At 46.1% G+C, this 27,119-nt stretch overlaps 2 protein-coding genes across 11 annotated transcripts; one reads left to right on the forward strand and one right to left on the reverse strand.

The window, feature by feature from the left end:
- Positions 1-422: 422 nt before the first annotated feature.
- On the forward strand, positions 423-12,657 carry CDKN3 (cyclin dependent kinase inhibitor 3). Of its 9 annotated transcripts, none has more exons than XM_082219854.1 (8): positions 423-570; positions 3,537-3,604; positions 7,051-7,103; positions 7,337-7,381; positions 8,096-8,318; positions 9,994-10,025; positions 11,246-11,349; positions 12,247-12,657. In XM_082219854.1, the coding sequence occupies exons 1-8, from the start codon at positions 547-549 to the stop codon at positions 12,331-12,333; spliced, it is 636 nt and encodes a 211-aa protein (XP_082075980.1). In that variant the 5' UTR covers positions 423-546; the 3' UTR covers positions 12,334-12,657. The 9 variants fall into 9 exon arrangements, with proteins under 9 accessions (XP_082075980.1, XP_082075983.1, XP_082075976.1 ...); XM_082219850.1 differs by lacking the exon at positions 423-570 and adding an exon at positions 603-784 and having other exon boundaries at positions 11,249-11,349; XM_082219849.1 differs by lacking the exon at positions 423-570 and adding an exon at positions 608-784.
- Positions 12,658-15,522: 2,865 nt separating this feature from the next.
- CNIH1 (cornichon family member 1) lies at positions 15,523-27,056 on the reverse strand. 2 transcript variants are annotated; one of them, XM_082220054.1, is made up of 6 exons: positions 26,869-27,056; positions 23,289-23,357; positions 22,999-23,046; positions 19,590-19,702; positions 18,340-18,483; positions 15,523-16,470 (listed from the first exon to the last, which is right to left on the reverse strand). In XM_082220054.1, the coding sequence occupies exons 1-6, from the start codon at positions 26,947-26,949 to the stop codon at positions 16,443-16,445; spliced, it is 483 nt and encodes a 160-aa protein (XP_082076180.1). In that variant the 5' UTR covers positions 26,950-27,056; the 3' UTR covers positions 15,523-16,442. The 2 variants fall into 2 exon arrangements, with proteins under 2 accessions (XP_082076180.1, XP_082076181.1); XM_082220055.1 differs by lacking the exon at positions 22,999-23,046 and having other exon boundaries at positions 26,869-27,051.
- Positions 27,057-27,119: the final 63 nt, after the last annotated feature.

Genomic DNA, 27,119 nt, shown 5'->3' on the forward strand with positions numbered 1-27,119 from the left:
TGGAATTAACACAATGCCTTATTTGTATCTTAGATCCTCTGTGCTAGCAAGGGACCTGAAACTGTCTCGTAAAATCATGTGCATTTCACAACAGCAACTGTTTTTGCAACTGAATTGTGAGAAATCATAGAAAAATATGACATAATGAAATGTATCTTTTTAATTTTAATGGAATTTTAATGTGATGCTGTGACTACCTTTTTAAAAAAAATTCACTGATACTTAATGTGAAAAACTGAAATTGTTTCATTGTGGGTTTTAATTATGTGCTGTTATCTTTTCGTTTTTGGTTGTTTTATACTTGTAAACCGCTTTGAGTTAAGAGCAGGCAGGGGCGGGGTCTTCAAAGCCACTGTCCAATAAGAAGCGTCCTTCCAAGAAGCCCTAGCAAGGCGGGAGCTTTGTTTATTCCCCGCCGGCTGATAGGCCGCCGGCAAAGGGGCGGTAGAAAAAAGGGCCAATCCGCGTTCTCGGCTCCGGCGCGAGCTCTCTCTTTCGAAACCGTTGGCGGCCGGCGGCGGTTTGTTTGTTTTTTCAGCAGAGAGGATGGCGCGAGTCCGCGCAGCTGAGGTGAGGGGGAGGCTGTATCCTAGCAACGCAGGAGAGCGGGAGGGGAACTGCCAATCCTGCGCCGTTTTCTGGATTTGGGGCGGGAAAAGGGGGCTTGGCCCCCGCCTCGTTCTCCTGTGACGGACTGAGCGCGGGGCGAATGGGATCGCTTTCTTCTCAGCCTCTCCCCGCCTCCCCTTACCAATCTCGGTTTTCCACGCCGTCCGCTTTAAGGGTGCCTCTGAGCATGTGCAGAGTGAATTTACCTCAGCGTTACCCGACGCATTGGAAATTAAGGGGGATAGGGAGGGAAAGGAGACAGAAGGCAAAAATTGTTCAGTGTTAATGCGCCCCGCACAGGCTTGTGGGACCTATATTTATATGTAATAAATAAATAATGTGTGTGTGTGTATATTATTATTAAAAATAAATTATATTGCATATATATATATACGCACACACACACACACACACACAAATATATATGTATGTGTGTGTGTATATATATATATATATATATATATATATTATTTTTTACATTTGTAGGTCGCTTTATATTGTCCAAGGCGACCCAGAGTGATTTGCGAGTAAACAGATAAACAAAAACCCACGTAAGGAACCTAAAAAACAAGTTGGGGGTGCATTAAAAGCACCCTACCCAATTTATAAAATTGTAACTCCCAAGACCCACAAATTATTGGCACTTCTAGGAAAGCAAAAACTAAGGGGGGTGCCCAAGGCATGACCTCCAGGAGGATGGTGGCAAGAAACAAAACAAAAACCCTTTGGTAAAGGGATTTATTTCTGCTATAACCATTTCTGCGGGAACTGCTATTATTGTATTATTAATTGTTATTATTGCAGCATTTTCTATTGTGCTCTTGGGTAGGTTTCTCCAGGGAGGTTTACATGTAAAAGAGCAAACCCACAAAAAACAAAGCGTTTAATATTAAAGTCAGAGTTGGGGTAGTTATATGAAATGCATGATACAGTATGTGGCTGCTCAGTTTTATATATCATTAACACAATCCACTCCATGCCTTCAGCACAGATTTATGGCTTGTGCAGGAGGAATAATCAGGGGAAATACTCAATCCCTAATAATAATAATAATAATAATAAAGCATACAAAGGTGGAAAGTGGGAGACCCAAGAGCTTTATTGCTTTCAAGGTGAGGGGAAGTGATCTAGCGAAGGATGGCAGGATAGCTTATTCCATGGTCTTAACCCCATCATCCATTAATTAGCCTTAAGCGTGAAGCTCAACATCAAAAAAACGAAGATCATGGCCACTGGCCCCATCACCTCCTGGCAAATAGAAGGGGAAGAAATGGAGGCAGTGAGAGATTTTACTTTCTTCAGCTCCATGATCACTGCAGATGGCGACAGCAGCCACGAAATTAAGAGACGCCTGCTACTTGGGAGAAAAGCCATGACAAACCTAGACAGCATCTTAAAAAGCAGAGACATCACCTGGCCAACAAAGGTCCGTATAGTAAAAGCCATGGTTTTCCAAGTAGTGATGTATGGAAGTGAGAGCTGGACCATAAAGAAGGCTGATCGCCGAAGGATTGATGCTTTTGAATTATGGTGCTGGAGGAGACTCTTGAGAGTCCCATGGACTGCAAGAAGATCAAACCTCTCCATTCTGAAGGAAATCAGCCCTGAGTGCTCACTGGAAGGACAGATCGTGAAGCTGAGGCTCCAATACTTTGGCCACCTCATGAGAACAGAGGACTCCCTGGAAAAGACCCTGATGTTGGGAAAGATGGAGGGCACAAGGAGAAGGGGATGACAGAGGAAGAGATGGTGGGACAGTGTTCTCGAAGCTACCAACATGAGTTTGACCAAACTGCAGGAGGCAGTGGAAGACAGGAGTGCCTGGCGTGCTCTGGTCCAGGGGGTCACGAAGAGTCGGACACGACTAAATGACTAAACAGCAACAACAAATGTTGGTTATATGAGGCTGGATATATCCCAGCCCTTCGTGGCCTCGTCTCTCTGCTCTTATATCCCACTGCAACCCCACCAATTACATTTGGAGGGTGGCCACTTATGCAATGTCAAATAAAAATAGGACGAGGGCACGCGTAACATTTGCACATGGCCATTTAAATGTACAGTTGCAACATCTGAAAGTCGACAGTATAATTAAATGGAGAACCTGTAACCTTTTATCCTAGCGGGGGCAAACTGGGTGAGTGACCCAAGGAACCTGTTTGTTCTGCTGTCCAGCTGTCTGCAACTTCAAGGCACATGGCGATCTTCCTTCTTAGGGTTCTTTATCTTTACCAGGCATGGCCAAACTTGGCCCTCCAGCTGTTTTTTGGGACTACAATTCCCATCATCCCTGACCACTGGTCCTATTAGCTAGGGATGATGGGAGCTGTAGTCCCAAAACAGCTGGAGGGCCAAGTTTGGCCATGCCTGCTTTAAACCAAACAGTGCTTCATATATTATTATTAATTAAATTTCTTAATTGCTTTAGCCCAGGGCAACCCAAAGTAACTTACAACCAAGCAGGCAATAAACCCCACATAGATACATTAAAACCGATATAGAGGACAGTTCTCTGTAAAGTAGACCCCATGGCCACCCTAAATCTTTGCTCCATCACCCTCTGACGCCTGGAACTGCCTCACCCACCACCCTGTGATGACACTGTGTCCTTATTTTCAGCTTAAATGCTGGAGGACATGTCACTAGACTAAATGTCACAATAAAGGTAGATATGTAAAAAAAACCCCCCACAATTCTGCTCAAGGCATTTAGCTGGACAGGTTGCAATCCTAATTTTAGTGGATGGCAGCCAGTTATCTGTAGCCTTTCATGATACATTTCCTGGCCAGCCAGAATGAACAATAGTCATGAAGCAGCTATACAGGTATCGACAATTTATTAGACGTGTGGGATGGAGAAGTTGATTTGTACCCCGAGGTGTCGTGTGTGCAGTAAGTGGGCTGATGCTGTAAAATCTTGCAATGCAGGCAAACGAGTTCGACTCATCGGACGAAGAACCCTCGGAGGAAGAACAGGTACCCTTTCAAGTATCCTGGTAGGTCCAAATTTCCTCAGGGGACCCCTTCCAGAATTCCTTTGGAGCAGCTTAGCATTCTGGCCACTAGCCACATTTCACAGCTTGCTTAATTTTCTTCATATGGGGTGTTAAGGGAGGGGTAGTTGTGCTCATTCTGGGGCAGTTTGTCCACCTTGGGTCCCCTGCACTCGGCTCTTGCCTGTGGCTCCTGGAAACTGGCAGTATGCAACAGCAGCCACACACCAGGAACAGCTTCGACTGGCCGGCTAAACCAGGTGACGGTAGTCGATGGGTCTCAAACCCACACTGAGTTAGGGACTTCCCCTGCATGCGAAGACAGGCTCTGGCAGATTGAGCGGACGAGACCAGGAGTGGGTTTCTGCACATGCTGCAGAGGGAAGTGAGGGGCAGATGGGGTTCATTATTCTGTGAAAATAGCCCATATAAGATAAGGAAAACACTGATCCTAATCCTCTGCTGCCTTATGGGATATCTTCGGGAGAAGAAAAGGCTAAGGAGTAAACCCTACACAAACCCAGAATGGAGTCCCCAGGAAACCTTGTACGCCTCCTTCCAGCAACTCCTGCAGCCAAGCTGGTACCAAACATTTTGCTCTGTTTTCCTTTGGACCACATCAATGAGTCTGGGCAGCTCAGGACCTCCATACACGCTGCCCAGGCATGCACCTCGGAGAGGACACTTCGGTGCTGCTAATGAATTCACCCCGAGCCACACACCATTGTCTCTTGAGACAGACAGATGCCAACGAGTTTGTACTATTTGAAACTTCTGAGCTGTCTTCAAGGGCAGTTCCACAACAACACATTGCAGTAATACAGTCAGAACATTGTATGAGCGTAGATGGACTGCGACTTGACTATTTTTGTCCAAAAGTAGCCACAGGTGGTGAACTGGCTATAGCTGATAAAAGGCATTCTGTGCTACAGAGGTCACTTCTGCTGTGTGCTGAATCTAGAAGAAACACCTACACTCTGAACCTGCCTTGTCAAGGGGCAGGGATAACCTACCTTGTGATGGGTATAATATGGCCACTTTTCAGCACATTCTGCCAAACAAGTTGCTAAGTCATAGCACAGGTGTCAGCAGACTTTTTCAGCAGGGGGCCAGCCCACTGTCCCTCAGACCTTGTTGGGGGCCGGACTATATTGGGGGGGGGGTGAACGATTTTCGCCCGCACGCAAAGAGGCCTGAAGATGCTTCGCTCTACTTGTCCCAGTTGTCGCCCCAATAGCTGCAGTTGGGCTTCTCCAGCTAGGCAGGCGCTGTGGCAGGGTAGGAGGCTGCAGTTGGCAGAGGAGCCACAGACAGAGGTAGGGAAACTGAGGCATCGCTGGGGCTTTTACCCACCACCTGCTGCTGCTTCCCAAGAGGCACTGCGGAGAAGATAGAGCCGCCCGTCAATCCACGGCCACCGCAACAATCTGCCTGAACGCCATGGGACGAATAATAATAATAATAATAAATTTTATTTATACCCCTGCCAAAGCCGGGCTCAGGGCGGCTAACACCAGTAAAATTACAGTAATAACATAATAGGGGGGGGGAACAATTTAAAATACAGGTTAAAATGCAATTTAAAATGCAGCCTCATTTTAAAAGTAGCCCATAAATCAAAACCGTAAGCGGAGGGAAACATAAGGGTCAGACTGAGTCCAAACCAAAGACCAGGCGGAACAGCTCTGTCTTGCAGGCCCTGCAGAAAGATGTCAAGTCCCGCAGTGCCCTGGTCTCTTGTGACAGTGCATTCCACCACATCAGGGCCAGTGCTGAAAAGGCCCTGGCCCTAGTTGAGACCAAGCTAACCTTGAGGCTCAGGACCTCCAAAGTGTTGTTATTTGTGGACCTTAAGGTCCTTTGCGGGGCATACCAGGAGAGGCGGTCCCGTAGGTACGTGAAGGAGGGAGGCAGGGAGGCAGGTGGCGACAAAGAAAGCACATGAGGAAGCGGCGTGGAAAAGGGGCTTGGAGAAGGAAAGAAAGAAGGGCGGACTGGGGGAGCAGGAGGAAAAATGCAGCCGGCAGCCGGTGTCATCCGCCCCCTTCACAGCGCCACCCTGCTGAGGCGGGCGAGCCAACTCCCACCATCGACAGCGCCCGGCATGGGACAAGATTGTTCCGTTCCTGAGGAGAAAAGCGCCACTGTGTGAGGGAGAGGGAAGAAGAAAGATTGCACGCACTGGTGATCCATATCCACGTGCCAATTCCCAGACCGTCCACAGGCTGGATAAAGAAGGCAATTGGGCCTGATCCGGTCCGCGAGCCCTAGTTTGCCGACCCATGTCATAGCAGCTTTACCATTTTGCATTGAATGCAGGTACCCTGTGTTTATAACCATCCAAAGCATACTTTACATTTCTCCTTTTGGCTGCAGAGATTATTTGTAACAGAAAAGAAAAACAAGAAAACTGCAGTAGTACACTATCAATGGGTTTAGTGGAAATCCGTTATACCCTTGGATCGTAAGGGGAGCGTCCCCTCTTTTAAGCTATTCAGTAGCATAGGCAGTACCCCAGATGTTACCCACAGTTCACTTGGGTGGCTGCACAAGGTTCTCTCATTTCCAAAATTATTTCATACTAATTGATCAGGCACAACCTTGTAATTTCCATATTGTGTTAAACATACCTTCTTATATACCCCTATGTTTTACAACTTGAATGTCCCTCCACAGGTCAGGATCATAAATCCTTTCATCTGAAGAATCTCTGAGGGCCTTTCCAGACTAGTCTTTTTATATTGTGGGTGTGTTCTGCAACATGTTCTTTGCACAATAATAATGCGTGGAGTGGTTGTATTACTCTGCTTTAGCTTGTTCTGTGGTGCTTCCTCAATTTGTTGTTGGCATTCATCTGTCTCAGGAGACAATGGAGGAGTGTGCCTTTGAGGGTGAAGTCAAATGGTTGGAGAGTTACAGCACCTGCTGTGGCTGTAGAGACTGATGCGGGAGAGACATGTTTTGATGCAGCTGGGGCAGATGAAGGCAGCCGGTTCACTGCTGCAGATGCACCATGGCGTTTCTTCTCACAGCATTCCTCCCCGCGGTCATTCCTCCTCCCGTCAACCTGGCTTCCCCAATCCTTCCACATTATTGCACAACAATACTGGGACAAAGATCAGCTAAAACTTCTGGGATATAAAATGTTACAGGTTTTCAGCAGGATGTTGTGTGATAGGCTGGAAATGAAGCAGTGTGACCGTCCCCAGAGCTGTTGCAGGCTCAAACAGTGTTGAAAATGGGGTCACATGTAACCACCCCGATAGCATCATGAGCACAAGCTATGCATGTGCAATGAAAAGGACATCTAGAGAAGTTGTGAGCTAGATTTTAAACTCTTTTCCTGCTGACGATGTGGCAGACCTGTAGTTGTAAAGAGAGCTTGCCGATTGCAAATTTGCAAATTTAAATGCCATTGTAAAGGTTTTTAACTTTCTTTCTTTCTGTAGGTTAGCCCTATCACCAACCTATTCCCAATTTCTGGGAATTTGCTCACTACCAGGTATGCAATAACAGCTTAAAAACTGATTTAAATGCTCATTCATTTGATGGGGGGGGGGGAATCTTAACTTACCCCACGCCACATTAATCTGCCTATGTCACTACATGTGAGGTAAAATGAAACACAACTGTTGGTGGTAAATAGACATAGATGCCTTGCATTTAACAAATACTTGTTATATTTCTAGCAGTACTTGATATGTTCTTTCATGCATCCACACTGCATCATTTTAGGTTGCCGATTCAAAAGTATTAGAAGAAGCCTTCAGAAAGATATAGGTAATTATATATCAGTGCCCTGGGGATCTTTCAGCCTTCCTTCAACGCCTGGTTGCTCCATGTTTACCTTTTCTTATGCCTTGCAACTGGCATAGGATTCTGGGATAAGCACTTTTGGTGTTCTTAATTTTCCTTTTCCCCTTCTTTGTGTAACATCTTTCCTGATAAAAGGTTCCAGAAGAGACATTTCTTCTTCCCTTTCACTTGAGAGAATAGCTCTTAAGATGGCATTTGCCACCTGCAGTTTGTATAATGTTATTGCTTTAAGAATGATTTAAGATTTTTATTTTAAATGAATTGTTTTTACATTTTAATTTAAAAAAATTACAATTAAAAAAATGATTTCAGCATTTTAAGAATTTAGTGTCTAATTGGGGGACACCTTTTTACTGATCATTTTTTTAAAAATTAGTTAATCAAAAAATTATTAAATGTTGCTGCTCTCCTTGGAACATTTATTTTCCTTGTATCCTGAGCCGAGCACTAATTCCACCCTGCTGTAATCTAATTCCAGGGCAGTGCTGCAATTTCAGTTGCTAAAATTAGGCGAGCTTTATTAGGCGAGCATCTGTGGTTTGCCTAATAATCTGGTCATGGAACGCACAAATTCCTTTTTGTAAAGTCAGTTTGAATTGTTTTCTGAATTAGGATTCGCAAGGCTTTTATGGTTTCGTGTAGCATTTTAACAAGGCGAACAGCTTCGTTCCTTTGCAGATGAACTGAAGAGCTACGGGGTGCAGGATGTCTTTGTCCTCTGTACCAGAGGAGAGCTTTCAAAGTACCGTGTCCCACACCTCCTAGAGGCATATCAGAGCCAAGGGATCGCTGTGCACCATCACCCTATACCTGATGGAGACACTCCAGACATAGCCAAATGCTGCCTGATTCTAAAGGAACTGAGAAGCTGCCTCGAAGGCGACCGGAAAACCTTAATACAGTGAGTTCCAGTGCGCCAGGTCTTTTGTCCTCTCTCCACAAGTGAAGATGGCCACAACCTGTATACACCCACCAAAGTTTCCTGCTAACACCACAGTTCAGAAATTTGCCTTCTAGCTTCTGCCACCCCCTTGAATGCTGCCACCGTTCCCATGTAGGTGGGACAAAATAAAATGCAGATGTGCCCCATCCTAGAGAATCTTCCTAAATCAAGAAAATCCTACAATTGAATGCTTTAGGGCATAGGTAGGCAAACTAAGGCCCGGGGGCCGGAACCGGCCCAATCGTCTTCTAAATCCGGCCCGTGGATGGTCCGGGAATCGGCGTGTTTTTACATGAGTAGAATGTGTCCTTTTATTTAAAATGCATCTCTGGGTTAGTTGTGGGGCATAGGAATTCGTTCATTTCCCCCCCCCAAAAAAAAAATAATAGTCTGGCCCCCCACACAATCTGAGGTACAGTGGACTGGCCCCCTGCTGAAAAAGTTTGCTGACCCCTGCTTTAGGGAAAAGTGCAAGAAGAATTCTCAGGGACGATTCACACCCTGGCCAGCACCTCTTTAATCTTCTACCCTCGGGCAGGAGATATAGAAGTATAATCAGTCGTACCAAGAGGCTAAAAAACAGTTTCTATCCGTGGACTGATAGGCTGCTGAACAGAAAATAATATAGTGCAACTGACTTTCGGGGTTGGTGTGTTGTGCGACAAGCACAGAGAGTGCAATGAGATTGAGTGGGGGGGGGGAGGCTCAGTTAATTTCATTGTACACAGGTTGTACATTGACAATAAAGGTATTATTATTATTATTATCAGTGTGCTTGCGAAGTCAGGATGAGAAGGAAGATGTGTGCCATTCCCAAGATTTGATTTTAGATTTTTAGTAATTATATTTTATCCTGCCTTTGCTCTAAGAAGCTTCTTCTTCTTCTTCTTTGATGAAATCCAGCATCTCCTGAGCTCTGCGAGTGCGGCTTTCTCCCGATTGAAGTGCAGAGTGTAAGAAGCTGAAAGGCAGCATTCAAAAGATTTCCAGCACTCTCCCATGCGGCACCCAGATTCGCTTAGCTTTAAAAAATGGTGCCACAGAGAAGCTTCTGTCCTATGCAACAATAAGGGTTCATTATAAGAAAACTGGAGAGTCCTTATACACAGTCATCGTAGGCTAGGACTGGGTTTTTGAAGGGGAGCTCAAGAAACACAGAGCTACACGGAGCCCTGAACAAACCTATGATAGGGCTTCTTTCCCCAACCTGACACTGATGAAAGTCAAATGCCCAAACATCTGAACTGTACCAGATTTGGGGTGGCTGTGTTAAGGATATTGCCTCTCAATATCAGATTGGAAACCTTTTTCTGGAACAAGACAGAGCTGGTTTGTTGTGACTCTTGATACTATCACAGTGTACAGTGGTACCTCGGGTTAAGTACTTAATTCGTTCCGGAGGTCCGTTCTTAACCTGAAGCACCACTTTAGCTAATGGGGCCTCCTGCTGCCGCCCCATGATTTCTGTTCTCATCCTGAAGCAAAGTTCTTAACCTGAAGCACTATTTCTGGGTTAGCGGAGTCTGTAACCTGAAGAGTATGTAACCTGAAGCGTATGTAACCCAAGGTACCACTGTACGTGTTCTGTTTTTGAAAAAAAAAAAATGCCCAATCCTTTTTTCCCCACTTTCAGCTGTTATGGAGGGCTTGGAAGATCCTGTCTCAGTAAGTAAATACTTTTTCTAAAAGCATTAATTAGTTTAATATTGGCATTTTCCTGCATAAATCCATCTGATCATGAAACTATGTCCTCTAGTATGTTACACAATTTTCTCCACCAGTAGTCTCAGACTCATCTTTGCAGATGTAAAAGGCGGAAGCTCTTTCACAGCTGAGTTAGAGGAATACTCCTTGCCTTCTACTCCCTAGGTATAACAACAACAACTCTGGAAGAAGAACATCACTGGCAGAGCGCAATTTTTCCCCCGCAAGTTGCGAGAACTATTAATCTTTTATTTTTATTACTGAGGTGCCCATGAAATGCCAAGATGGGCAATAAAAAGAGGAAGGTGGAACTGCCTTGCAAGACCTGTGTCATGGTGAAGAGTATGAGATTGGCTCTAGAAGTCCTTGCTTTAAAGCTCAAAGATTGTTGTGGCACCTGAAATACTCACAGATGTATTATGGCAGAAGCTTTCATGACCAGTTATTCTCAGCTCGCAGGTTATATACCCATTGGTGACAAAGGTCATGAAATGCAGAAGGCATAATATGATATTTCTGTGCTGCCCTATAGCTCAGCTGCGACTTCCCTGGGGTTCCTTAAGCAAGCCACTCTCTTAGCTTCAGCCTCAACAAGTGTAAGGAATGCTTCACAAGAAAATGTGCTCTGAGCATGTACAGCAGGAATGGAGAACTTACAGCTCTCCAGATGCTGGGACTACAACTCCCTCCATTCCTAACAATTGGCCACATCTGGACAGCCAGATGTTGCTCATCCTTCACATACAGCATAATCCCTGGCATATATAATCGGAAGTAATCTCCCCTGAGTTCAGTTGGACTTGCTCCCAGGTAAATGCATATAGGATTTGCAATCTTAAAACGTATTAATGCCCTGTGGAATGCCCTCCCATCAGATGAAAATGAGATAAACTACTACATGACTCTTAGAAGACATCTGAAGGCAGCCCTGTATAAGGAAGTTTAAAATGTTTGATGTCTCACTGTGTTTTTATATTTTGGATGCTGCCCAGAGTGGCTGGGGCAACCCAGGCAGATGGGCAGGGTACAAATTATAACATCATCATCATCCACTGTTACTATTGCTCTTATTATTATTATTATTCACTCAGGCTTTCAAGCAGGTTCTGCCTCCTCACTAAATACAACTGGTTTCCTTAAACAGAAAATCTCTTAGGTTTTTTCTTTTTCTTTTTTTACAGTAGCAGCTTGTCTCCTGCTTCAGATATCCGACACAATAGGCCCACAGCAGGCCATAGACAGCCTGCGAGACTTGAGAGGTTCAGGAGCTATACAAACCATAAAGGTATGAGGGAAGGCCATGATGGGCCTGCTTGGTAGTGGGAGGACAAGTTAAAGGGCAACAGCTGACTAAAGGCAGCGTTTTGTTTGGCACTGAAAATCTTTCCTGGCTTTCTCAGAGTTAAAGAAGGATATCAGTGCTGCTGGTGACAGTATCCATAATTCACCCTTTCTGCTCTTGGCCACAAGGCCATACCAGAATCCTGCATTGCCCTTACAGAAAACAGGCTTTCTAGACATGAGAAAAGCGAAACTGTGGATAAGCCCTGAATATTTACAGAGCATTATTATTATTATTATTGGGTGGAATTCAACATTGTGCTCTTCCAGTCATTCCATCTGTGCAAGCCTTGCAGCTTCCCAGGTGGAACAACCCCCCCCCCTTTCCTATCCTCCCCCATGTGCTGTTCTTTGGGTTGTTCACTGGACCCCCTTGAAGCCAATTTCAAGGTGAGGAGAGGGCAGGAAATCCCTGTTGCACAAGTGGAAGTCCTTGCACCAGGCTTCTGCTGATGGTGCTGGTTTAGTGAATCCTACCCAGCATCTCCCATTGTCCTCTTATTCAGGGAGCTTGCCGTTTAATGGACTGCAAAAAATCAGGGACATGTGAGCAGAGGATCCTGGGCCTGATCTCTCTAAGCAAGTTCAGCTGGGAGGGAAGAGAAATTGAAAGATACTCTAGGACCCTACATTCCCAACAGACAATGTTTTGTAGAACCCGAGAAAGGAAGGGGATCTGCTTGACAGCTAAAAAGTGGATTGGTAGGGAGTCAGGAGTACTTCCTTTGGGCTTTCAGAAATCTGTTCTCACAACCACCTTTCACAACTGTCCTCTGCTCATTTTAGCATCTGTGATTAGAGAACAGGTGCTGCAGCTTAGCCACCCTGCTTTCCCTTGCAGCAATACAATTACCTGCATGATTTTCAAGAGACTCTGGCTGTCCATCTAGCAACAGAAGGTGCAACAGCAAGATCAGTATCACGATAAACAGCGGCAGTGGAACTGAGCTGCTTCTTACATGGCCATGCTGCCAATTGCCTTTGCTTGGTGCATGCAGGTGAAAATGCACCTGTCTCCAACGTCTCATCGGAATTTAATTAGTCAGGTTATCCTGGCACTGTCTCCCTGGCAAGCTGTCTGATGCAAAATACAACAAATATAAGCTGTGAGGGTTCTCTGTGAGCAAGAGCAATACTATAATGTTTTCACAGCATAAATTCACGTTTTAAAGGGTACATTTGTCGATGGATTCCTGAAACATAACATTCTCAATATGTGGTTGAATTCACAATAAATATGATTAGTTTCAAACCTTCTGTTCATATTTTTAACTCTCCATCCCACGTCTTGTTTTCTGTGCTTTGGTGGGACATGTTTGTTCTCTGTTCTTGCATCTCCCTGGTTTGTGGGAAGCCCTACAGAAGAAAACAGCATCTGGCATTTTTAAACTTTAGGGTGCGTCAAAAGGTTTCCTGCTATGTCCTAGGACACAGCCGCAACAGCTGGCATTCTGGATGATGTCTTTAACATGGGCTGCCTTTCCAAATGTTTCTCTCCCATGAGGTTTGAACAAATATTGCACAAAATAGTGCCCCTGCAAGCTTGCACCTCACTTTCCTGTTCACTTCTCTAGAAACCTATGGGCTGTTCCCGTAACAGTGTGTATTAAAGTGATTGTCCTCCAAGCTTGCCTGATTGCCTAATCTGACTTGCCCCCCAGTGATTGCCTATCCTGAAACAATTTACTGCTATGCAGGCTTTCTAAAAACCAGCTGGTACCTGTCAAACCAGAAGTACCTCCTGTTGCATTTGAATTCCCCCACCCCAGTCTGAAATCATCAAGGGCAATATTGATCTATTTGATGCAGCCAGCCATATCAAAAGTTAGCTTAGGCAGCAACCCTAGTTGATGTTAGCTTGGATGGGCTGCTTGTTTAGCGCTTTTGGAAGCCTCTGTAGAAGTGGAAGTGCTTTTTTTTTGTTTCAGCCTCAGAGATACCTACATATGCAAGTCGTACTGTATATCCATCTGGTCCATTGCTGTCTACTCTGACTGGCAGTTGATCTCGAGGGTCTCAAGAGTTCTTTCCCATAAACTGCTACCTGCTCTTCAAAAAAACAAAAGCCAACCCAAAAAAAACAAACCCAGGAGATATCAGAGCTGAGGAGCCGTTATCACTATCCTATGTTTATGGGATAGGTAAAGGGACCCCTGACCATTAGGTCGAGTCGTGACCAACTCTGGGGTTGCGGCGCTTATCTCACTTTATTGGCCAAGGGAGCTGGCGTACAGCTTCCGGGCCATTTGGCCAGCATGACTAAGCCGCTTCTGGCGAACCAGAGTAGCTCACGGAAACGCCGTTTACCTTCCCGCTGGAGTGGTACCTATTTATCTACTTGCACTTTGACGTGCTTTCGAACTGCTAGGTTGGCAGGAGCAGGGACCGAGCAACGGGAGCTCACCCCATCGCGGGGATTTGAACTGCCAATCTTCTGATCTGCAAGTCCTAGGCTCTGTGGTTTAACCCACAGCACCACCCACGTCCCTTGTTTATGGGATACCTGTATATTGTTTATGGGATACCTGTATATTGTTTATGGGATACCTGTATATTGTTTATGGGATACCTGTATATTGTTTATGGGATACCTGTATATTATAAAGAGATTCACACCTCTCTGCAGTTTCTTCAGTTTCTCCTACACTTACACCCTAGTACCTTATACAGTGGTACCTCGGGTTACATACGCTTCAGGTTACAGACTCCGCAAACCTAGAAATAGTTCTTCAGGTTAAAAACTTTGCTTCAAGATGGGAACAGAAATCGTGCTCCGGTGGCGTGGTGGCAGCAGGAGGCCCCATTAGCTAAAGTGGTGCTTCAGGTTAAGTACGGACCTCCGGAACAAATTAAGTACTTAACCTGAGGTACCACTGTATGTAAAAAAAAAAGGACCACAAAGCAAGCTTTGAATTAAAGCCGACATCATATTTTAAGAGAGGCAAAGGCAGTTTGATGACAGCACCAGTATCTTATACACAAATGTAATGTTTCTCTCCTAGAGGAAGTTGTGGAAGACAAATGCTACACACCCATCATGGGCAAAAACCTCGTTTGCTGTCTTAAAAGCACACATACTAAAAGAAGCTAATATGGCTGCCACCTGTATAAAGATGTAAAGTATCAGTCACAACACAGAAAGTAATAGGTAATCTTTTTTACGTGAACATACTGCTATGGACACTGCATGCCATTAAAGCTATGACAGGCACAATTTCAGATCCTTCAGCAAATACTAGAGATGCAGGATCAAGTGAACATAATCTACCCAAACATGTGACACTCGTCGCCAATAGATAATGATGGTTTTGAATATGCCAAATGAGATGAATATCTATTTTTAAAACTGCACAGCTGTCAGAATAAGGACTTGCAGCTTCTTATTATCCTGATGTACTGAATTCATTTTAAAATCAAGTTTCATAGCTGTACAATGCAATCAGAAAATGTTTTACAGGATCTTGAAAACTTGGAATATGAGGTAAGGACTGGCTGAAATTTCTTCATTTCCATTCCTATTTCATCCACCCCTATGGACTTAGGTCAGCAATGCTCATGGCTGTCTTCCTTGGACCTATAATAGGTATCAAACCGACCTGTTTGTGAATAAAAAGCAGCTCCGTTGTGCTCTTGAAGTCCTTTGTTCCAAGGAGCATGAACCTCTCAGCAGCTCTTGCGGCAGAGTTGACTTCCACCAGCAATGGGCATAAGATGCTCAACAGGAGTGACCAGTTTCAGTCTGGTGTGATTGACTTCCCCTCTAAAGATCCAAAGTGTTTTGCTTTACAAACCAAGATTCCATACTTGGAATCTCTTATAGAGTGAAAGCCTAGCTTGTCCCTGCTCCTGCCTAAGAACAGAGGCAGTATTTTCCAGGGTCAGGCCAGAAGTCTGGCTTTGCAAGAATCCATTTGAAACTGACCTGCTGCCCCCTGAAGGACATTGGTCTAGCTTCTAATCACCTTTGCTCTAAAGGCAGACCTGCTGTTTAGCAGAAGGTGTCCTTTTTCAAGTTATTGCTTTACCTTTAAAACTGGAACAGTATTACCTAGCAGCGGCTGGCTAAAGTCAGCAGTTCCAAAGCACTTTGAAAAAGCCAAAGCAGTAGAAGAAAATGAAGTTTTATCCGTCTTTGAAGTTTTTATTGTATTGCACTAAGGAACAGCAGGGATATTCACCCAAACTCGTTGAACAAGTGTCTCAAATTGTATGCAATTCTACCTGCAAACTCACAAACTATTTTTATTACCACGCTTGACCCAGGTTGTATGGTAATTTGAGACCGCTACACAAGGTATTTTTTTTTTTTTAATAGGGTGGTTTTAATATGTACTCTTCACCGGTAATTCCCTCTTCCCCTACCATATCCACTTAGTGTAGAAAATTAAAGCAAGGGGCATTCAATGTTTGCCGTAAATATAGGAAGTTTGAGCCATGCACATTATAGGGAGGTAATATCCAAACGGTAAAAAATAGAACTACAATTCTTCCTGCAGTTGTTGTCATGTATTCATCTATAAGACACACAGAGGTTACCTAAGAGATAACATACAGAAAAGCATTCAGTCTTTCAGGAGCACTTGGTACCTACAGGTGACAGCTAGATGGCAGTCCACAACCCAAATGATCCACTACGAAGTCAACTGAACAAAAACAAAATTCTATTATACTAAGGACAGCAATTAATACTATTATAATTGAGGGAATGGGCTGTTCCTTATGGAGTGCAGGGTCAAAACTGTCCAAAGCCAGAGGTAACCGCTTTACATTAATTTAGATGTGATTTTCATCACTTTAAACATCCCAGTAAAATTTAGAAAATGAAACCATCTTTCCATGAGTATTAAAGTATGGGCACAATTTAAAGGGGCAGGAGAAGAAGATGTAGGAGTCGTCTTTCCCCCCACCAGTTGCAACTGTGATCGTCAGATTCCACTGCTAAATCTTGATACTAGATTCTTCTTTGAAAACAATCCTTTCGTCTTGTGGCTTTTCTGCATGCACTTCGCTGGAACCAAGTTTGCTGGATGCCATCTTTTAAGAGCTCACCAAGACATAAATCATGCTGTTGGAAGAAGGATAAACAGAATAATATATACATCTCTTTTAAATTTAGCAGAAATATTTCTGCTTTGTTGCATACTAGGAGTACCTTCTGTGTTCAGCCTTTACCACTGAGCTTGTTATGTACCACCATAAGCCAGAGCCAGATACTCACTGGTACAACCACAAGGGAAGTAGATATCTGCACACAGTTGTTACTGCTGCTGGCACTCACTCTTATTATAAACCGAGTGCTTGCAGTGGTTATTTATTGCCTGGTGCCCTCAACACAAAAACATGCATATCCCCCAGCAAAAGCACCACAGAAGTTCACAACCTGGCGCCTCTGGTAGGCAAACTTGTCTCTCTTGCCAAGGCCTAAAGTAAAGGTAAAGGGACCCCTGACCATTAGGTCCAGTCGTGGCAGACTCTGGGTTGCGGCGCTCATCTCACTTTATTGGCCGAGGGAGCCGGCGTACAGCTTCCAGGTCATGTGGCCAGCATGACTAAGCTGCTTCTGGCTAAGGGAGCTGGGCATGTTTAGCCTGGAGAAGAGGAGGTTAAGGGGTGATATGATAGCCATGTTCAAATATATAAAAGGATGTCACATAGAGGAGGGAGAAAGGCTGTTTTCTGCTGCTCCAGAGAAGCACACACGGAGTAATGGATCCAAACTACAAGAAAGAAGATTCCACCTAAACATTAGGAAGAACTTCCTGACAGTAAGAGCTGTTCGACATTGGAATTTGCTGCCAAGGAGTGTGGTGGAGTCTCCTACTTTGGAGGTCTTTAAGCAGAGGCTTGACAACCATATGTCAGGAGTGCTCTGATGGTGTTTCCTGCTTGGCAGGGGGTTGGACTCGATGGCCCTTGTGGTCTCTTCCAAATCTATGATTCTATGATTCTATGAACCAGAGCAGCATACGGAAATGCCGTTTACCTTCCCGCCGGAGCGGTACCTATTTATCTACTTGCACTTTGACATGCTTTTGAACTGCTAGGTTGGCAAGGCCTAGCACAGTTCTAATAAACAAACTCAAGTGGCAGTAGCAAAAACATGCTTTTCTGGCAATTCAAGCAACCGTTGTGCACAACTTTACTTTGCTTACATTTTAAAGCATCAAAATATCTGAAGAGCATGGCACTTTTTTTAAAGAAAGAAGTTTTGTACAAATTCCACGTCAGATAGCAACTTCAGAAAATGCATCTAAATGGTAGGGATTTGCTTTCTAGTTAAGAGCTGCGTTGCCTTTTAGGATCCAGTGGCAAGGCCCTGTTCCAGGCCACAGTTTATCAAGAGGCATCTCTCAAGGCCTTCTCAGTCACACCAATCCAATTACGGAACTCCACCCGCCCCCTGCTGAAAAGGAGGCAGGTCATGAGACGAATTCTGGATAACCTTGAGACACGTATGAGATGCCTGGGCTTTTAGTAATTTTTAAAAACCCAACTATTAATACTTAATAACAAATTCTGTACAGTGGTGACCCGCAAGACGGAAAACTCACTAGACGAAAGAGTTTTCCGTTTTAGAGGTGCTTCGCAAAACGAATCTCCTATGGGCTTGCTTCGCAAGACGACAATGTCTTGAGAGTTCCTGCTGGTTTTTTTTCCCTTTCCCCCCTTTTTCTAAGCCGCTAAGCCACTTATCAGCTGATCCGATCAGCAGATAAGCCGCTAAAAGCCGCTAATAGCGCTAATCCGTCAATGGGCTTGCATCCAAGACGAAAAAACCGCTAGACGAAGAGAATCACAGAACGGATTCTTTTCGTCTTGCGAGGCACCACTGTATAATGCTTATCTTACTTTCCTAAATCGTCAACCACCCTGAGTTGCTGGAAAGACAGTATGAAAAGTTCTGCAACAAATAAAAATGAAATTTGTGACTTACCCATATAGGTAGTAAAAAAAAGATAGAAGGTAAAATGCTAGTTTGCACCATCCTTCCTTCTGGCAATATGCTAAAATATCTGCATTCATGATGGTTGTGGGATCATAGAGTCCTGGGCCGCTCATTACAGGCCTGCTCATATACCTGGAAAAACGAATTTGCATTTTTAAAAGGTACAAGAAAAGAAATTTTGGTATTCAGAAATTCAGCAATGAGAAGAAATAAAAATGCAGTTGCATTCATGGAACTGGAAGATCTCTCTTCACCTCCTTCCACCTTATCAAAATGTATTGATTTATTAGACTTGCATTCCACCTTTCCTCCAGTATGGAGCCCAAGGCAGCCTATAAGAAGCCTAAGCCTAAAGGAATTGCACCAGTTTAGTGAAGTGCATGACAAAATCCAAGCTAACCAAAACATTCCCTGTGATCCACTGCAACGCTGACATATCTAGATCGCACTGAAGGAGGTGGTGCCAGACATTCCAGCTTTAACAACTAGCTACTGACCTGATTCCTCTGATCTTGACTTGTTTTTGTTATTGGTTTGACAGTGAAAAATAAAATGTCCCTTGCAATGATTTCATGAAGCAAGGTGTTTGGGGCCAAAAAGGCAGGATACTAACAGTATATATACTGCATTCATCAGCAACAGCTCAGTACAACATACCTATGATTACTAGATAGTAGGGACAAGCAGCAGATGGGTTATCTCCATCCTACTCTGCGTCCAACACTGGACAGAGCACTGGACCAGATGAATTCTTGGACAGCTCTTTACACGTTTATAAAGGCGAAAGCAGGCTCAAGGCAGAACTACGGAGCTTATCTTCTTAAGTTAAGCCCTTACCCATGTGCTTTAAGTATCAGAAAAAGGAATCTCCCTCTACTTTGCAAACAGAAGTCATGGAAATGGCAGAGAACCATGTAGGACACTGAAGATTTAATTTAGATCCAAGCTTGCCTCCTTTTCTGATTTCCTCTCTCCCAACAATAAGAGGTGGAAACTTGTTTTGCTTTAGATTAAGGCCAAGACTTCCAGAGCCCAATCGATGTGCAACATACACACTGAACAGCTTTGGCTGTTGTTGTATTATTCATTCTTCGACAATCCTACGTGAAAAAGACTTCATCTGCATCGTTAACCCAATTCCTCCGCAGGCTTAATTTCCACAGGAAGTCTACACCAAACCGTACAGTAAGAAGTGCGTTTCCATGAATAAATTGAGACTGAACCATGCCCAGAATTACCTCCAAATATGGTAAGCCAACAACGGCATATTGAGACCCAGTGTGAGCCATTCTGTTGCACACAGAAACATAACACAGAAGAAAGCGTGGATGAGGTACTCCGGAAGCACAAGCTGCAAAGGAAGACACACAAGTCAAGGCAGTTCTGCTTCCACATTTAGTGTATGTTACTTGCGTTACAGTGACAGGGGGTGTACTGCGTCAAAAGAAAAAGTAAGGGGCAATAAGCAAAGCCAGCATTAGACAAGAGAAGCCAACATAATAGTTTCAACATACTGTGTCATGAGTGTGTAAAACGTGCAAACAATACTTGGTACAATTTGCATAAAACTGGCTACTGCTCACATTGAATACCATTTATACAATCTGCGGTATGAGAATAAAAAAGGCAAGTTTGCACATTTGGAGAGGGTCATCACTCAAACTGAGGACTCGTATATATCTTCCATTTTACAACTTACATCCCAGGGAAAGTTAGATTTTCCATAGGCAATGCCCATCTGTCTTCATATTAGACTGGCAGATGGCCTTACAGCAACCCTCCAAACGATTTCTGCTTACAGTGAGCTACATCCAAACCACAATTTACAGGTGGGATTTCAGCTACCTAACCAGGTGCCCTCAAACTGTTTGAGATAACTCCCATCAACCCAATTGTTGGAAATGGTGGAAACTGTGCAAGTCTACACATACAGCAAAAGAGGAGGATGTTTGGTATTTCTTTTATATTTTATTTGGGGAGGACACAGAGATCTCTGGTCTTGCCCACTGCATTGTTTAATCAAGTAAGGTGGACACTCACTCAACTAAGTTTTATTTCCTTGAAATCCATCAATGAACTTCTCCCTTCAAAATCAATTTAGCAGATTTCAAAGCAATTCTGAACTGTGTTTGCTTTCTGCATTCTGTGGTTTTGGAAAATTTCACTTTCAGGTTCACTCAGTTACATCTACAAATTATCAGGACTAGAAACTTACATAAAATCCTGAGAATTTCTGTATTCAAACCAAGACTCAACAACTGCACAATTCCTTGCTAACCTTCTATTGCTCCATTTCTACAAATTTTGGATGTCCCAAACTATTCAGGTGAAGCTGTGTACTACTGGTTGTCTAAATCCTGGAACTCTAAAATGCTGTGTATGTTATAAACCAAATGTTTTCTTTAAAAAGCATTTTTTTCCTTTACAAATAATTGTGCAGAGATAGGACCAATACTCTAACATAAACAATGTACACAAATATAAACAGCACAAATCCTGCTGTGCAGAAGGGAACAAACGGTGCCTAGAATCAACTTAACAGGAGCCCATTTCTTACGTTCTACGAAAAGCAATTTACATTTCTAATATATTCACTTCTTAACCATCATGCTTTCCAGTGAAAACCTACGAAGACAGTGTACCCTGTTTATATGGGAGCCTGTTATCATAGACAGCAGTTTGTAGCCAAGAAAAACTGGAAACCATCAACCACAGATGGTAACAGAAACTGCTGTTGATCTGATATTCCTCACTCTGTCTGAACTTGCAGTCATTGTTGTATCCAGTATGAAAGGAGGAAGCACTGCAGTTAACACAGACTATTCAAATCTGCATGTTCCCAAATACAGGTTGAGATTCCAGCTGTGCGTCTGCTAAGCAATAGGAGACCTAAACACGAAAGTTATTACAAGCATTCAGCCACAAAGCATTAAAAACTAGACCATCTTGTGGCTAAAATTATTGTCAACTTGCTGGCCATTTCCTAATCTTGCACGTTAACCCTGCTTTTAAGAGTCCTGCACTTCTTTTAAACCTATTGCATCCCTATTGGGAGGAAAGCATTTATAAGTACGCTCTTTAGTCACGAGAAAGTCTGCAGACTCTCACCTGTATATTTAAAACATAGTTGTCCAACATGCATATGGTAGAATCTTTTTGATTAAAAGTCTGTGATAAGGGAATGCATACATGTAGTGAACATTTTCTCACCCTCCCAAATCAAATGAGAGATGACCGAGCAGGGTAAACTGTTCCATGCGCAACCACTATCCAAGCTTGCGACATTCTCTCAATTCCACGTGTCTGCTTTGTGGAAGCAGCTTCTAGCAGTTGTACCCATACAGCCCATGACCTGCTTCTAGCTGATCGGTTTACATTCAGCACTGACACCCACTGGCTCAAAGTTAGCAGGGCAATACTGAAAAATCATCTAGCTGGAGGTGTAAACCCCATTGCCCTCCAGGTGATGCTTGACTTCAGCTCACATCAGGATCCCTGCCCAATGGCCGTTCTGACTGGGGCTGATAGGAGATGGAGCCCAAACACATCTGGAGGACACATCTCCCAAACACATCTCCATTCCTGCTCTCGCTGAATTTTGTTTCCCCCCAACTTACTCAAGCACCCCTGATTAATGGAGTAGCTGAAGGCAAAAGGGAAAAACTTTGAGTGAAGGCAGAGGTTAACACCTGAGAAGTTGTTTCATTTATTTTAGCTCTCCAATCTGCTAAACAAGTACATGTACAGTTGAAATGGTACATATATAAAATGAGTGTCTGCCATCTTTTGCTCTCTATTTAAACAGTGCAACCTGCTCCAACAGCTAACAGCAGTGTCGGTAACATCTCCTGAGGCTGTGGCAACAATTTTTCCTAAATCACAAAATGTAGGGATTAAATCCCCCACCAGGAAGGGCCACCTCAAATTAGGAGTCCACAGACTGCAGGTTATCCAGCTCTGGTTTAAACTGAAAATCTTTTAAAGAACATGGACTACGCCTCTCACTAAGGTCTGGTGCAAATGTAACAGCAGCTACCTACAAACCCTGGGCTGTAACCGATGCGAGCCCAACTGAGAGGACACCCACTGAGCTTAATGGACATAAATTAGTCTTAATTTCAGTGGGTTTACTCTGAGGAGGACTGGCACAGGACACAACCCCATGTATAAAAAAATCTATATCAAGGGGCCAGACTTGGAATAGCACACTCCTGTATCCCTGTCCCCCAACTACCCAATATGAATTCCCATAATTATGGTTTTGTGATCTGCACCAACACTAAACAGGGTTCACATCAGAACCAGAGTTTGAAGCCATGTTTTGAACTAGATTTGCAAACTCTGGTTGAGAGGAAACCTGGCATTTTCCTCGTTAAACAACAAGTGTCAAATCTATTGGATTCTTGCCAGCCTGGCTTAGTTATAGAAGAATTTAAGCATGTAACAGTTTTCCCCATCTCTTATTAAGCAAGCCAACTCACAACGCACAAAGTCCATGAAGTTATTACAACCCCTGAATAGACAAAAGACAGGCAAATGAGCAAGCACACCGAACAAAAAGAAGTCAACAGAAATAATACAGATGTTCCTAACAAAATGAAAAGTAGAGAGTGGCATTAAAACATTAAACTAAAAAGCAGTACACACCTTTAATGCAATTTTGACTCTCTTAATCTTTTTAACCTTTTCAACTGTCTTTGTACCGAAAATGTAAAAAGCAGATTGAAAGAATGTTAGTATGACAGCTGACAAGATCACCAGCAGACAAGCAAGTCAGAACTTCAAGCTTAGAGGAAAAGAGAAAGAAATCTGCCAAGAAATCTTAGATCTATTACATATTATCAAGTAACATTTTACTAATGCATCGTAAGTCAATATTAATTACCAAAAACCTGGCTAAGAATGAATGCAAAGAGATCTCTCTCACGTAAACTTACAGGATTGAGTGTATTACACTGGTCTATGGGATTCTTGTAGTCAGTCTTCAGCTCATCAAAAGCTATAATCTAAAATAAAATTAGAACAGTTGGACAGTAGGGTGAGAACAGCTCAAATGGAATGTGTAGCCCTGTTCAAAAGCACCACGCCCTGAAGAGACAAAATCCTAGTTTCACGTTTACAGGAAACCCTCCCAAGGGTTAGATCCCAGCCAGCTAGTCTCTTAAAATGTATGGAACAGCTAGGCAGAGTCTGGACACAATGTGAAAGAACTCAAAAGACATTTCCTGTCGCCACAAAAACACTCCCTGACCTGCGCAAGACAGCTCAATTCACAGGTTTCTTCATCCGGTTTCTGGGGCTAATGAGGGAAAGCCCAAGCTCTCCTTTAACTTGGAAGCAGGCAACGCTCCTTGACACAATTAGCTAGTCCAGTGAAATACGATAACAACATCTATTCTATAGGCAAAAGATTGCTAAAAACAGTACGGCTATTTCGTAGCACTCTCATGACCCAGCCACATGGACACATTTTATCCTGATGCTACTTAGTTAACGCTTCCCACTTCTGCACAGTGTAACCCCAGCCAAACATTTGCTGAAGGGAAGCAGATTTTGCAGTCGTGTCAAGTTAAGAAATTGGTAGTAACTGGAAGGGGGGGGGAGAGGTCTGGGAGGAAAGTGCCCTTTGTTCTATCAGGCTCCAACCTCCTGAGCGAGCTCACTTCTGATGGGCAACAAAAATGCTCGCCATCTCCCTTTTGCTAATACCTGGGCAAAGTCACATTAATTCACCCCAGGGCTGGAGTATTAGGAGAGAAATAAAACAACAAGTTGCCGCAAGATTCTGGTTTGGCAACTCCTGGTTGACCCAAATACCTCGAACCCACCACTTCAGTGCCCCACAACAACTCCTTCCTTTACCACCTGCGGACAGGTCCTATTTATCCCCCCCCCAATATGCATCCATCTCTGGCACACTCCCCCCCACCCAGAAACCCTCTGAAATCATAAGTTCATCCAATCACCCACACACCCCACTTTTCCCTCTCTTATCTCCTCACCCCCAAATACATACCACTTATAAGACCACTTGCCTTCTCCCTCCTGGGGAGGAGCACCTATTCGCCCCCCCACACACACACACACACGTAGCTCTCCCCTGCTAAGCCCCACAGATTGCCTATGCAATGCCATGGGTAAACCACTAATGCAAACACCCGGAATGCCCTTCCTCCTTCCCACTTCACCCCCAAACCCAAGCTGCATCCCCACCCCCACCCCGTGTCTCCCTCACCCCATGGATCATTCATTTTCCCCCAACACACACACCAAACTCTATCCCATGAGAACCCCACTTTGCTCCTCCTCAACCCCAACACACAGCCCCTCCCTCCCTTCACGAGGAGCCCCCCTAACCCCATACACCCCCATGCAACCACCCCCACCCCCCCTTCCCCATGGATGCCCCCTAACACAGCCCCCTCGACCCATGGACCGCCTCCCATACAAACACCCCCAGCTCCCCTTTCCTCCATGGCTGCCCCCTCACACAGCCCCCTCATGAGGAGCCCCCCCTCTCCCCACGGACCCCCCCTAACCTTCCCAGCCCCATTTCCCTGCCCGCATGAGGAGTCCCCCTCACCCCATGGACCCCTCATGCCCCCCTCTCTCCCCACGGACCCCTCCCCAACTTCCCTAACTTCCACAGCAACATTTCCCTGCCCCCCTGAACCCATAGACCCCCCATGCAAACACCCCCATGGCTGCCCCCTCACACAGCCCCTCCCTCCCCTCATTAGGAGACCCCCTCTCTCTCCCCCCACAGACCCCCCTAACCTTCCCAGCCCCATTTCCCTGCCCCTCTTGACCCATAGAGCCCCCATGCAACCACCCCAGCCCCCCATTCCCCATGGTTGCCCCCTAACACAGCCCCTCCCTCCCCTCATGAGCCCCCTCGACCCATGGACCCCCTCCCACGCCATCACCCCCAGCTCCCCTTTCCCCCATGGCTGCCCCCTCACACAGCCCCTCCCTCCCCTCATGAGGAGCCCCCCCCTCTCCCCACGGACCCCCCTAACCTTCCCAGCCCCATTTCCTTGCCCCTCTTGACCCATAGAGCCCCCATGCAACCACCCCAGCCCCCCATTCCCCATGGTTGCCCCCTAACACAGCCCCTCCCTCCCCTCATGAGCCCCCTCGACCCATGGACCCCCTCCCACGCCATCACCCCCAGCTCCCCTTTCCCCCATGGCTGCCCCCTCACACAGCCCCTCCCTCCCCTCATGAGGAGCCCCCCCCTCTCCCCACGGACCCCCCTAACCTTCCCAGCCCCATTTCCCTGCCCCTCTTGACCCATAGAGCCCCCATGCAACCACCCCAGCCCCCCATTCCCCATGGTTGCCCCCTAACACAGCCCCTCCCTCCCCTCATGAGCCCCCTCGACCCATGGACCCCCTCCCACGCCATCACCCCCAGCTCCCCTTTCCCCCATGGCTGCCCCCTCACACAGCCCCTCCCTCCCCTCATGAGGAGCCCCCCCCTCTCCCCACGGACCCCCCTAACCTTCCCAGCCCCATTTCCCTGCCCCTCTTGACCCATAGAGCCCCCATGCAACCACCCCAGCCCCCCATTCCCCATGGCTGCCCCCTCACACAGCCCCCTCCCCTCATGAGGAGACCCCCCCTCTCCCCCCCACAGACCCCCCTAACCTCCACAGCCCCATTTCCTTGCCCCCCTCGACCCATAGACCCCCCATGCAAACACCCCCATGGCTGCTCCCTCACACAGCCCCTCCCTCCCCTCATTAGGAGACCCCCTCTCTCTCCCCCCACAGACCCCCCTAACCTTCCCAGCCCCATTTCCCTGCCCCTCTTGACCCATAGAGCCCCCATGCAACCACCCCAGCCCCCCATTCCCCATGGTTGCCCCCTAACACAGCCCCTCCCTCCCCTCATGAGCCCCCTCGACCCATGGACCCCCTCCCACGCCATCACCCCCAGCTCCCCTTTCCCCCATGGCTGCCCCCTCACACAGCCCCTCCCTCCCCTCATGAGGAGCCCCCCCCCTCTCCCCACGGACCCCCCTAACCTTCCCAGCCCCATTTCCTTGCCCCTCTTGACCCATAGAGCCCCCATGCAACCACCCCAGCCCCCCATTCCCCATGGTTGCCCCCTAACACAGCCCCTCCCTCCCCTCATGAGCCCCCTCGACCCATGGACCCCCTCCCACGCCATCACCCCCAGCTCCCCTTTCCCCCATGGCTGCCCCCTCACACAGCCCCTCCCTCCCCTCATGAGGAGACCCCCCTCTCCCCACGGACCCCCTAACTTTCACAGCCCCATTTCCCTGCACCCCTCAACCCATAGACCCCCCATGCAAACACCCCAGCCCCCCATTCCCCATGGCTGCCCCCTCACACAGCCCCCTCCCCTCATGAGGAGACCCCCCCTCTCCCCCCCACAGACCCCCCTAACCTCCACAGCCCCATTTCCTTGCCCCCCTCGACCCACAGACCCCCCATGCAAACACCCCCATGGCTGCCCCCTCACACAGCCCCCTCCCCCCCCCTCCACTCACATGCCAGATGGCGAAGAAGATGAGCGCGGCGGTGAGGAGCAGCGCCAGCATGTAGCAGAAGGCGGCGAACGTGAAGGCCATGGCGGCGGCGGCGGAAGACGAGGCCCCGGCCGAGCGGCGCGCGGGGGATGCCGGGCCGGATCATTCAGGGCGGCCGCCAAGAGCCCGGGCAGCGACGGCGAGGCCGAGAGGGGAGCGCCACTGCGCACGCGCGGGCCACGGGGACGGAGGCGCCCCTCCCTCGGAGGCGC

Source organism: Podarcis vaucheri (genome assembly GCF_965113315.1).
Source record: "Podarcis vaucheri genome assembly, chromosome: 1".
Classification (NCBI taxonomy): Eukaryota; Metazoa; Chordata; class Lepidosauria; order Squamata; family Lacertidae; genus Podarcis; species Podarcis vaucheri.